The sequence below is a fragment of the Ovis canadensis genome, chromosome 3 (assembly GCF_042477335.2).
Source record: "Ovis canadensis isolate MfBH-ARS-UI-01 breed Bighorn chromosome 3, ARS-UI_OviCan_v2, whole genome shotgun sequence".
Lineage (NCBI taxonomy): Eukaryota > Metazoa > Chordata > Mammalia > Artiodactyla > Bovidae > Ovis > Ovis canadensis.
In genome coordinates this window covers 181,466,324-181,480,088 of record NC_091247.1, presented here as the reverse complement: position 1 = coordinate 181,480,088, position 13,765 = coordinate 181,466,324, and the positions used below count along the sequence as shown (strand labels likewise).

Genomic DNA, 13,765 nt, shown 5'->3' with positions numbered 1-13,765 from the left:
AGGAGAGGATGATGAGCATGTTAAAAGTATCATGCAGCAAAACATTTTCTTGCAAAATTATCCTTCCTCAATCACTTGATGTCATTCTCTAAGGCACTAGCTATGCAACCATCTCTAAAACAATACTAAACAGAAGCTTCCAAATCCACAAAAGAAGAGAAATGAAAGACAAAGGAAGTGAAAGGCAAATAACCAATCCAAAGGGAGACAAAGTTAGGTGAAAAGAAATGTGATACTATACTTTGGTTTTGCATTTTTGTATTCTTCAGTGTCTGTGTCCTCGTCCTCTGAGTACCAATTATCTCCTCTTCCTCCAGCCAAGAGGCCCCTGGCCGCCAACAGTCCTGCAGCATTCCCATAGCCAGTGTATTTCAGGAGACTATCCACTGCAAAAACAGAACAGGTTTTTAGACAGGAATCCTTGAGTGCTCACTGTCATCACCAACGACCCACCAACACAGGGAAGCTGGACATACATGCCATGGTAGTAATCTTAAAAGTTGAGAGGCTGTCAAAGTGTGGTAGTAGTAATCCTATATGCTCTGAGGACCAAAACCCTTTTTTAAAGTATCAGAAATTCAAATGGAGATGTTTTGAATACACTCTGTGGCAAGAGTGGGGCTTCTGTGACTGCCAGGCCATTGGTAAGGGTGATGTTTTAAGGTTTTGATCACAAAATTGTTCTCTTTATTCAGTTTCAGAGAAATGATGATTAGAGTTAAGGAAAGCCAGACTTGGATTTTACCAATATAGCATATAATGTAAAATCTTTCTTATTGCTTTTATAGGAACTGGAGGGAAATAGGAATTAAGATAATAAGGAATAACAAAACCTAAATGAAAGTTGCTCAGTTGTGTCTGACTCTTTGTGGCCTCATGGACTATACAGTCCATGGAATTCTCCAGGCCAGAATACAGGAGTGGGTAGCCTTCCCTTCTTCAAGGGATCTTCCCAACCCAGGTCTCCCACATTGCAGGTGGATTCTTTACCAGCTGAGCCACAAGGGAAGTCCAAGAAAACCTAAGGATATTAGCAAATGTAAACAGGATAGGCTAAGTTACTGCTTTTTCAAAGAAATCAGAAAAAGTATGGAAGCACATTATATATACCCAGTGAGTATAAGGCCAGGAACTGCTGGACCTTAATGACAACTCTACCAATTAGCACATGGACCTTAGGTAAATTATTTTGCAGTTCTTTACTCCAGTTTTCAGATATACAGAACTGGAATAATACCTAACTCACAGATTAATACATGCAAGGTACTTAGAAAAGTATCTGGTGTTAGGTTGGTACAAAAATAACTGCTGTTTTGGACAGTGAATTTTGAATGAATCATCATAACTAGGCTCAAATGCATCCTTATTAATCAAAATAGGAACTATTATCATCAACACATTTTGCCAACAAAAAGTAAGTTTGCTTATTCCTATAGTGTAAAAATCCACGCTTCAGGATTCCACAAACTCTTGGAAAGCATTTTCTGCCTCCTGCTGGTTGTGGAAGCATTTTTCCTTGCAAAAAGTTGTCGAAATGACTGAAGTGGTAGTTGGCTGGCGAGAGGTCAGGTGAATATGGCAGATGAGGCAAAACTTCCTAGTCCAATTCGTCCAACTTTTGAAGCACTGGTTGTGCAACCATGCGATTAGGCATTGTCATGGATAAGAACTGGGCCCATTCCGTTGACCAATGCTGGCTGCAGATGTTGCCATTTTCAGTGCATCTCATTGATTTGCTGAGCATACTTTTCAGATGTAATGGTTTTGCTGGGATTCAGAAAGTTGTAGTAGATCAGACAGGCAGCAGACCACCAAACAGTGACCATGACAGTTTTTTGGTGCACGTTTGGCTTTGGGAAGTGGTTTGGAGCTTCTTCTCAGTCTAACCACTGAGCTGGTGGTCATTAGTTGTCATATAAAATCCACTTTTCATCACATATTACAATCCAATTGAGAAATGGTTTGTTGCTGTGTAGAATAAGAGAGGACGACACTTCAAAATGATGTTTTTTTTTTAAATTTTTAGTCATCTCATAAGGCACCCACTTATCTTTTTCATCTTTCCAATTTGCTTCAAATGCTGAATGACTGTAGAATGGTCGATGTTGAGTTCTTGGGCAACTTCTCTACTTCCAATGGCGAGTCACTACGCTCACCCTCAAGGCTCTTGTCTTCTTTGCAAAACTTCTTGAAACACCATGGCACTGTACCATGAAGGGCACCGAGAGGATGTAGGACGAACAGTCCAGGATAGAACTGTTCATTAAATTTTCAAATACTTTAATAACAGAGTATCTCCCTTGACACTGAAAATAGGTAGTTTGGGAGCAAGTAAAGGGAAGTCTGCTTTCAAAGGACTCAGAAACTAGGAAAATTTATGCAAAAGGAAATATGGATTAATAATGTAAGTAGATTAAATAAAGTTTTACATTAGTCACTTTTAACTATTTTCTACATCAAAACCTATTGGTAACTGTGGTCTCTTTGGTACTAATTCTCAATGGGTGTTGGGTAGAATCATCAGAATTTAATGAGGGATCATGGTGATATAATTTGAAAGCCCTCTGAACAAATCTGATATGCTCTCTCTTTCCATCAGTTCTTCCACAAGATGGAGTGATTTAGATAAATTAATGGATTCTTAATGGATTATTATATGTGCATGCTCAGTCATATCCAACTCTTTGTGACCCTATGGACTGTAGCCCGCTAGGCTCCTCTGTCCATGGAATTTTCCAGCCAAGAATACTGGAGTGGATTGTCATTTCCTGCTCGAGGGGATCTTCCTCATACAGGGATCAAACCCATTCTCTTGTGTCTCCTGCACTGGCAGACAGATTCTTTACCAATGCACCACCTGGGAAGCCTTAATGGTTATTAGGGGAAGTGAATAAAAAGTATATACAGATATTCCTAATATACATGACCCCAGACATGGTCAGACACAAAGTCACTGAGGCTGAAGGATCATATATCTGAACCCACATTAATAATGACACTCTCATTGCAAGTTTTTGGATAAGATATATTTTTAAACAAATACAGATATTTAGCAGTTCCAGAAAAAAAAAATACTCACTGAAACTGTGAAAGTCTAAATTGAGATGTTATGAGTAAATGGTTTAAATAAATATACTAAAAAGTAACTAAAAAAGACACAAAATTTAAATACCCACCTACAGTGGCTAAACATTAAAATAGTTTAAGAATATAGTTTATGAAAGGCCAAAATAGGTTAAAAAGAAGTCAACAGAACACTAAATAACCTGCTTTCTTATGTAGAAAATCCTCCTGGATAGTGAATGGTAAAAATTCCTAGCACTTTTATGAAAATTGTACTTACTATTCATTCACTGGAACAAACCTTCTGTGTCAACTCTGTGATAGGTTGGGTTACAAAGACTGTTTCAGACACACTTTGCTTTCAGAACAGTAGATAAGGCTATAGCCGATAATTTAAAAATCAAATGAACATTTGCTAATAAGATAAACCCTTAAAAACTGGTGTTCGGAAGGAGAGACAAATGGACTACAAAAACCACATAGTGAGGAGGCATTTTCTTTGTGAAGTTCTGATTTATATTACTGATATCTAGTGGAGTGTTTCTAATTACTTTTCAGTCTATTTTTGAATATTCTCTATAATATCCTATTTGATATTGGGAAACTAGTAAAAGGAAAATGCACTGAATTTGGATGTTAAGATGAGCTGTTAAGGCAAACAAAAGATCTTCTGAGTGGTCCTTAAAAGAAAAAAAAAAAGAAACACAACATATGTTTTTGTCTTTGTCACAGTACTCATCCATGCACTTAGATGAAACTGCTGAAGAAATGAAACAAATGACAAGAAAGATTTCCGCACGATTTTATCAAGATGCTAGAGGGCACTATGAACAGAGGAAAGCAACCACAGCAGCACATGGCAAAGTCAGAACTGCACTGGTAGTAATGACGTTACTGCTTATACAAAGCATGGGTTTATCACACTTGACTAAGAGAAAAAAAGAAAAAAGGCTTTGCTCTTTTACTGAGGAGAAAGAAGGGCAGAACCAGATTCTACCAGAAACCATTCCCCCCTCTCTGTTACACAGAGAAGGATTTACAGTAATTTTCCTTTCAGTTAAATGCTGTGACTTTTTGAAATACTGTACTAGAAGCTTCCTTTGACTAGTCTCTGGACTTCCAATCTCACACCCCCTCCTCTCCTGGTTACACACAACTCCCTTATATCCTTGTAAAGCAAAAGTATGACATAAGCACCTTTCTGGATAAAACCTCCAAAACCTCCCCCAAAGGCTAAAGCTCAAATTCTAAAACAGGGCCTAGAGGGATCATTTTCTTGCCTCTGCCTTCTTTCCCAAACTCATCTCCTACTGCTCCTGTGCAATGCAGATTCCTCACACTTTGAACTAGTCTCTTTTCTGTATATAACAAGGCTTCTTCCCAGTTCTCTTTTCTTTTGGATGAAGACTTTCTCTGACCTTTTCCACACCAACCAATCATTTCCTCTTCCAGGTTGTACCTGGCACATTCTTCTCTTATGGTGCTTACCAAAGTATATTACAATTATTCCTTTATATGGAAAAGTCCATAAGACAGTGTATTCACTACACTGAATTCATAGACAGCATTAATGTTTGGTCTTTCATTAAACATTTATGGGGTACCTACTACCTGTAAGGTACTCTGTTAAACACTGGGGAACCAAAGGTGAAGAAGACAAGATATCTAACCTAGAGAAACTCAATGTCCAGAATAAAAGTTTAACAAAGAGTTATAACAAATGTCAGAAGTATTTTAAAAAGAGAGAGGGCTAAGTAAAAATGGTACCAAGCAGAGAATGATGAACTCTTCATTGGATGATCTTCACACAGATGAAGATTATGATCTTCAAGAATACATAAAGCTCACTATGCTAACAAGGATGGAAGAAGCATTCCATGCGAAAGGAACAGCATCTGCAAAGCCGTGGAGATAAGCCAAGGATCAGTGCAGTATAATCAGGCAAGAATAAAGAAGTCTTTAGCATGATTAAGCAAAAAGTGCAGGGTAGGGAGTAGATTTAGCATATTTACACTATAAAGGTAGGCCATGGAGGTAAGATTTGTATTTTACCATGGAGGTGACAGAGCCATTGAAAGTTTTATAAGGGGGAATGCCAATAGGATATGTGTACCCTAGAACAGTCCCGCTCTCAGCCGTGTGTAAGAAAGAATGAAGAAAACCTGACCAGAAACACAGGGATAGTATTATTTTAATAGTTTATTAAGAGGGATGCAGCTTTGGAAATCCCCCTCAAATAGGCTGAAGCAGAAGCCAAGGGAGGGCATAATACTGCTCAGGAAGCAAGGTAAAGTGAGGACGGGGCCAGATGAGAACTTTAGAGAAAGATAGCAACTAGATGTGGACAAAGATAGGAGTGAACAAATCAGACTGAAAAGAATGAACAGAGAGGTGGGTCAAAGGAAATCTAGGAGTGTGTTGTAGTAGAGACAGACAGCGGTCACCAGTATCAACTGTTACAAAAGAAAGATGCTATTAAGATAAAGACTAAAAACTATCCATTCCTTTTGAAAATTAGTTGTGGCTTCCCTTGTGGCTCAGATAGTAAACAATCTGCCTGCAATGCAGGGGACCAGGGTTTGATCCCTGGGTTAGGAAGACCCTTGGAGAAGGAAATAATAACCCACTGCAGTATCCTTGCCTGGACAATTCCATGGACAGAGAAGCCTGAAGGGCAAGTCCACAGGGGTCTCAGGACTGAGCAACTAACACTTTCTAACACTTTGTTTCTTTGTGACTTTGTGACCTTACTGAAAGCATTTTCAGTGGAATCTGGGAAGTAGGGAATGGTGGAAATGCCTTACTTGCTGCAAGTTGAAGTCTGAGTGGGTAATAAGGATACTGAAAAGAAGAACAAATTAGGAAGAGTTAATAAAGGAACAAAGGGTTAACACCTGATGGAACAAGGCTTTTGAGAAGACAAGAAGAGAAAAGATCATCAGGAGAGGGAGACTGCTTGCTTTCAAGCTGCTGCTGCTAAGTTGCTTCAGTCGTGTCCGACTCTGTGCAACCCCATAGACAGCAGCCCACCAGACTCCCCTGTCCCTGGGATTTTCCAGGCAAGAACACTGGAGAGGGGTGCCACTGACACTCCTATTACTGTGTCTGAAATAAATGAGACAAAAGTAAGCATATAAAAGTGTGGGGCTATGTGCTGAGAGAGTTTAAGCCTTATTTATCTCTGCAATTCAGCCTCTGCCCTACCACAGTGCCTAACACATGCTGAGAATTAATAAATGTGTTAAGAGGAGGAGTTTGGGAAGGGGGGAAATACCCACAAAGGCTTGTTTTACAAATTATTTTCTTTATTAAACTATGTGAGGCTTGTTATAGGGCCCCTGTATAAAGTACATAATTGGCAGAACAGGTAATAAAAATTTAGTTTTGTCAGGGCTCAACAAAACAAAGAGGCAGCTGTTAGTTGCGAGATATGTTTAGCCTGGCACAGAGGGCCCTTAGATAGCTGTTTCTGTACCAAATCTTCCATAGTTTTGAATTTGTATCTCGTTCTGTTTCAGTTTTCATTCTTAATCTCATCTCTGTTCCTAACCCAATTTGACTGCTTTTTATATTTGTGCTGTTTATACTTAGTGGTCTGACCTTTGTGCCTGGATCATCGTACCTTAACTTTCAAACTCAGCTTAAAGACATTCATCTTTAAGAGGCAAGTTTAATCACTCTGATAAATTATTTTAAATTTATTTTACTGTGATATAATCTGTCTCCAAACCCAGCCCAAGCTCCAAAATCTTATGATGACTTATAAGTTGAATATGGACTACAAACTTTTTGGTGGTTTTAAATTAGAATTCGAATTTTAAATGAGAATTAGTTGACAGCATTTAAAAACTGAGGAATTTTATGTAAAAATCCAGAGTCCTGGCTTATCTTGAAAAATCTGGATGATTTGGTAACACTGGCCACATGTCCCTTCATGGTAACAATCGGCTGGAGCTAAACAGCACCAAGGTCCTCTTTCTAGTCCCCCACATTCCCCTTGCTCCTCCACTCCCAACCCACTATCTCCCCAACAATTAGCTAAGTATCAGTTTTCATTGATCATTTTATGTTCTATCCATTTGACTTACTTTATTAATTTTGTAGGCATCTGAATTTATAATCCTTGATAAAGTAAATAATATGAGGGCAGAGACCTTGTTTATCATGTATATCTTTGTATTCCCAGGGTCTACCTCAAAAAGTATTTAAAATTTGAATAAGCAAATTTGTATTCCAAAAGAATACTTTTACTATTAAAGTCTAACTGGAAGGAAAAGCAGATGAATATAAATAATTGTTAAAGATCAAATGAAAAAGATAAAGTTTTGCGAACATGCATTTGGGGCTCAAAGTTAGGACTATGAAACCTTGAATACGGGGTCCTAGGGGAACAAAGTTAACCATTTCAAACAAAAAACAATTAACAAATTCATTTTAAATGTATATACCATATGTGTTATGACACTAACACATATGTGAGGTGATTGATTATATTTATATATATACATTTATATATAAAAGATGCTTCCTCCTTGGGAGAAAAGTTATGACCAACCTAGATAGCATATTAAAAAGCAGAGACATTACTTTGCCAACAAAGGTCCGTCTAGTCAAAGCTATGGTTTTTCCAGTAGTCGTATATGGATGTGAGAATTGGACTATAAAGAAAGCTGAACACCAAAGAACTGATGCTTTTGAACTGTGATGTTGGAGGAGACTCTTGAGAGTCCCTTGGACAGCAAGGAGATCCAACCAGTCCATCCTAAAGGAGATCAGTCCTGAATGTTCATTGGAAGGACTGATGCTGAAACTGCAACTCCAATACTTTGGCCACCTGATGTGAAGAACTGATTCATTGGAAAAGACCCTGATGCTGGGAAAGACTGAAGGCAGGAGGAGAAGGGGACAAGAGAGGACAAGATGGTTGGATGGCATCACCGACTCTATGGACATGAGTTTGAATAAGCTCTGGGAGTTGGTGATGGACAGGGAAGCCTGGCTTGCTGCAGTCCATGGGGTGGCAAAGAGTCTGACATGACTGAGCAACTGAGCTGAACTATATTTAGATTCATAAAATTATTTAGATATATATTTATAAATGTAATTTATGTATTTAGGTAATAAATGCATGTTCACTGTAGAAAACTATAAAATATAGAGAACTAAAAGAAAATCTCCAGGCATTCTACTACTTAGAGGTAACAATGGATAAGATTTTGATAAATGTTTGAAAAACATTATATTTTGATAAACATTTTTAATGACTACATACATGTGTGGTTTAGATTTATGTGTGTGTATGTATATATATGTACATATATATGTATACATACACACACATATATATACAAACAATTATACTTGAAAATCAGCTAATTTCTGATCTCAGAAAAATTGATTGAATTCAGCAAGTTTTTACAGACTACTAAATGCAAGGCACTATTCCAATCACTTAATTTCAAGATGTGGGATCTTTTTTCATAGAAATAATCGAATTGCTTAAAAAAGTAGATGTTAAATGAGCTAGTCTGTGAGAACAGTTGAGGATAATTACTAGTGATCCTTGAGCAACACTGGTATTAGGGATGATGGCCCTCCAAGCAGTTGAAAGTCCTCCCATAACCTTACAGTTGGCCCTCCATTACTGCAGTTCTACATCTGTGAGTTAAACTGACTGTGGCTCACATAGTACTGTAGTATATGTTTACCTGCATATAAGTGGACCACAGACAGCAGTCCAAACCCAGTTTGTTCATTTGTATTGCATTATGGATCACTTGTATCATGAGAGGAAATATGGCAGAATGGAAAGACAGGACTCAAATTCAGGCTTAGCTTTAAGCAACTGCATGACCTTGGATAAAACTCTTGCCTCATTTATGACACTGAAATAATAATAATATTTACATTAGAATCCTTATGAGAATGAAATGAGATTATGGCTTAGAATGTTTGACACATGATACCTCAATAGTTGTGTTTATTATCACTATAGTGATATTGATTTTATTGATATACTATCTTAGCAGTAACTTAAATGGTTGTATCAATTAGTCAGAAATGAAGGTTAAGAATTTCAGTGAATGCAACTGAATAACAAAAGTTCCCAAACAATTCAATTAAAAATTAGGCAAAAGACCTGAATAAACACTTTTCCAAAGGCATACAGATGCCCAACAGGTACATGAAAAGGTATTCAATGTCACTAATCATCAGGGAAAATGCAAATCAAAACACAATGAAAGATCACCTCACATCTATTAGAATGGCTTTTATCAAAAACAAGAGATACAGGGATGTGGAGGGATGCGGCACTGTTGGTGGGAATGGAAATTGGTGTAGCTACTAGCTACTATTCCAAGAGTCATGTACAGATGTGAGAGTTGGACCACAAAGAAGGCCGAGAACCAAAGAATTGATGTTTATCAATTGTGGTGCTGGAGAAGACTCTTGAGAGTCCTTTGAAGTGCAAGGAGATCAAACAAGTCAATCTTAAAGGAAATCAATCCTGAGTATTCACTGGAAGGACTGATGCTGAAGCAAAGTTCCAATATTTTGGCCACCTGATGTGAACAGCTGACTCACTGGAAAAGACCCTGATGCTGGGAAAGACTGAAGGCAAAAGAAGAGGGCGGCAGAGGACGATATGGTTAGACAGCATCACTGACTCAATGGATTTGAATCTGAGCAGACTCCAGGAGATTATGAAGGACAGGAAAGCCTGGCATGCTGCAGTCTGTGGAGTCACAGAGAGTCGGACATGACTTAGTGACTGAAGAACAACTACAGAAAACAGTAATGGAGGTTACTAAAAAATTAAATATAGAACTGCAATATAATCCAGCATGCCACTTCCGGAAATATATTCAAAGGAAATGAAGTCAGTAACTAAGAGATATCTCAGCTCCCATGATCATGGCAGCATTTTTCACAATAGCCAAGAAATGGAAACAAGCTAAGTGTTCACCAACAGAAGAACAGCTAAGACACACAGAGTTGGCCCTTAAAGAATCCTAGGGTTAGGGATGTCCACCCTTCATGCAGCTGAAAATATGGATATAGGTTTATAGACTGCTTTCTGTGTCTGTGGTTCCACATTCACAGACCAAACCAACTGTAGATCTAACCTATTGTGGATCATGTAGTACTATAGTGTGTATTTATTTAAAAAAACATCCATATATAAGTGAACCCAAACAGTTCAAACTCGTGTCAATGGTGAACTGTATATAAAATGGAATGTTATTCAACCACGACAAAGATGAAATCTTGCTATTTGCAACACATGTATGGACCTAGAGAATATTTATGCTAAATGAATAAGCCAGACAGAGAAAGATAAATACTAGAGAACTCACTTATAAGTAGAACCTGAAAAAAAATTCAAACTCATAGAAATAGAGAGTAGAGTAGTGATTACCAGAGGGTAGAGAGTAGGGAAACAAGGAGATCTGGTCAAAGGGTACAATTTATAAGATGAATAAGTTCAGTTATAAGATTAATAATTTCTGGGGATCTAATATACAGCATGATGACTATAGTTAACAATACCCTGTTGTACACTTTAAAGTTGCTGAGATAATAAATCTTAAGCATTCTCACCACACACACACACACACACACACAGACACGTAACTATGTGAGGTAGTGAATGTGTTAATTAACATGACAGAGGTAATCATTTCACAGTGTATATTAAATCATCACGTTGTATACTTTAAATATATATAATTTTATATGTCAAATATACCCCAGTAAAGCTGGTGGGGGAGAAAAGAATTCAACTGACTGAAGAAGTGAGTGAAGTTTCTCACCTCTAAGTTATCTATCTCACAAAACTGGGGAACTTTAAAAAGTGGAATATAAAATCTGCTTAGTTGGGACTTTTACTAGTACTTTTATAAACTAGGCGATGAAGAAAGAAATAGGTAAAAATACCTGAATAACTTGGTTCAAGTTCTTGTTTGGAGAACTTTTGCAGAGCAAAATAACCCAATAATTTAAATTGTTAGATGTATTTCAGAAGGCAATCACTTTATATGAACTTATAGAATAGTATTTATTATAGTATAGTTACTTTTAAATTTCTTTCTACTTTTGTCCTACCATTAACACAAAGGTAAGGGATGTATCTTAAGCATCTATAGCTCACATTCAATAACTTTTTATTGATTAAAGAAGAAATGAAGAGATTAAAACTCCTGTAGTTTTAATTCCAAGAGAAATTAAAAAGGGGAAATAACCTAGGCCTTTGCCTGGTTATCAAAATAGTAACACCTTAATTACGTAAGCAGATTCTTCATAATGATTCCAGGTCCTGACTCATAAGGATTAAGAAGTCTGGGTTAAGGATACAGGAAGCAAAGTTTAAATGTGAATGTGTTTAGTAGTGTATCTGTCTGCATGCCTCAATAAATTCAGAAGTGTATAGAAAAGCTTTTAAATTATTAATTTTTATTATCTCCTCAAACCCTCTAATGGAACAGATAGAGAATAAGTTCTGAAAAGAGCAGAACAGGATGGCCACTAATAACAGAAACATTTCCCAAATACCCTCAGAAAGGTGAAAAAGTAGAGGGCAAAGAGTTTAACCTACCTCTCTCTTTGCAAAGGACAAAAAGGAATTCAGCAGCAATTTGCTTGACTCCCAGGTCAACATGTGTCATGAGGCGCACCAGCTTATTTCTCACAGTTGAGCCAACTTCAGGTCGATTGGTCACATCCCTCAATGGCGGTAAAACCTAATGGCACAAATGCAAAACCATCATCAATCGTTTAAGTGCTGAATTAAGTAAGAATGGTACTATCCAACTAGTCTTTCTTATAATGTCTACCAAGCTTAGTTTTATAAGAGTAGAACAAACATTAAAAAAAATAGTTTTCCAAATAAAATAAAACTAAACAACAACACCAACTCAATGGACATGAGTTTGAGTAAACTCCAGGGGTTGGTGATGGACAGGGAGCCAGGCGTGCTGCAGTCCATGGGGTCACAAAGAGTCGGACACAAGTGAGCGACTGAACTGAACTGAAACAACAACAAAAACAACCTCATATAATTTCATTTCATGTCTGCAATGAAATTTCATCTGAAGAGAAACAGCTCTTCACTGACCATCATGATATATTCAAATCCATTCTTGGGTGTTTACTCATCTCAGTACCTTGGAATGCCCCAGCTGCCTCTACCAAAATCCATTTTAAAGTCTGGGTCAAATTTCTCTTTCTCCCTCAGAGACTTCTTTAATACCCTTACTGATTGATTTTTTTCCTTCTTTTAATTCCTGCAACATATTCATTAATTATTAAACAAACAAACAAAAAACCCCTGTACATATGTTTTCTAGTTGTTTTCTTTATAATAAAATGGTTATTAGTTATTGAGTACTTCCTACGTGCTGCTGCTGCTAAGTCATTGCAGTCATGTCCAACTCTGTGCGACTCCACAGACAGCAGCCCACCAGGCTCCCCCGTCCCTGGGATTCTCCAGGCAAGAACACTGGAGTGGGTTGCCATTTCCTTCTCCAATGCATGAAAGTGAAAAATGAAAGTGAAGTTGCTCAGTCGTGTCCGATCCTCGGCAACCCCAAGGACTGCAGCCTACCAGGCTCCTCTGTCCATGGGATTTTCCAGGCAGGAGTACTGTAATAGATGATATACATACAGTCTCTATGATCAACCCTCACAGTCACCATACAAGGGAGGTGGTATCAACACTGTCATTCCTATTTTATAGACTGGTCCCTAGAGGAGTTACAAAACTTGCTTGGTTTGTCTGTTTGATAACTCACTCACTCACCTAGACCTTTCCTCTTTTGGTTCTCCTATTATCTTACTGCTTGCTTCATCTTAGCCTCTAGGCCAATTCTCTTTTATTCTCTTGTTCTTTAAAAAAATATTTTTGACTGTGCTGGGTCTTAGTTGTGGCACATGGAATCTTTAGTTGTGGCATGCTGGATATTTAGTGGGAGCATGTGGGATCTAGTTCCCTGATCAGGGATCAAACCTGGGCTCCCTGTATTGGTAGCATGGAGTCTTAGCCACTGGACTGCCACGGAAACCCCTTTCCTCTTGTATTTTAACTGTTGGAATATTCAAGGGTTGAGTTCTTGGGCAACATTTCTTTACTATTTTCACTTTCTACTGGTGATCTCATACAGTTTTATGGATTTATATGGTCTCTATTTATTGCTAACTCCCTAAAGTATATCTCTATCTTGATTTCTTCCATGACCCCCAGACTTTAAAAGCTTCTCAAATTTAGAATGTCCTGAACAGATATTGAAGCTCCCAACAAAGTTGTTTCTTCTACAGTTTTCCATCTCATTAAGTGGCAAGTCCATTCTTTCAACCTGGGCTTCCCAGGTGGTGCTATTGGTAAAGAACCACCTGCCAATGCAGGAGACATAAGAGAATCAGGTTCAATCCCTGGGTCGAAAAGATTCCCTGTAGAAGTGCATAGCAACCCGCTCCAGTATTCTTTCCTGGAGAATCCCACGGACAGAGAAGCCTGGCAGGCTGCAGTCCACAGGGTCGCAAAGACTTGGACATGACTGAAGCGACTCAGCACTCTTCCAACTGTTTACTGCAAACAGCCTTAATTCCTCTCTTTCACATCCCATATCCAGTCCATCAGCAAATTATTTTGGCTCTACCTTTGCGTTATATCCATAACTCGACCACTTCTCACTACCTCCTCTAG

The 13,765-nt window shown here is 38.0% G+C and overlaps 1 protein-coding gene across 5 annotated transcripts in view; it reads right to left on the bottom strand.

Annotated features, from left to right (window-relative positions):
- The window catches only part of RIC8B (RIC8 guanine nucleotide exchange factor B), a 102,344-nt gene that overhangs the window by 26,393 nt on the left and 62,186 nt on the right, over positions 1-13,765 (bottom strand). For all 5 annotated transcript variants that reach the window (XR_011256044.1, XR_011256045.1, XM_069585252.1 and 2 more), the window contains exons 7-8: positions 11,660-11,804; positions 242-386 (exon numbers count right to left, since the gene is read on the bottom strand). Coding sequence is in view for 3 of the 5 variants with exons in the window: in XM_069585252.1 (XP_069441353.1) it covers positions 242-386; positions 11,660-11,804 (290 nt within the window). In the remaining 2 variants the exon portion in view is untranslated. The remainder of the gene's footprint in view (positions 1-241; positions 387-11,659; positions 11,805-13,765) is intronic.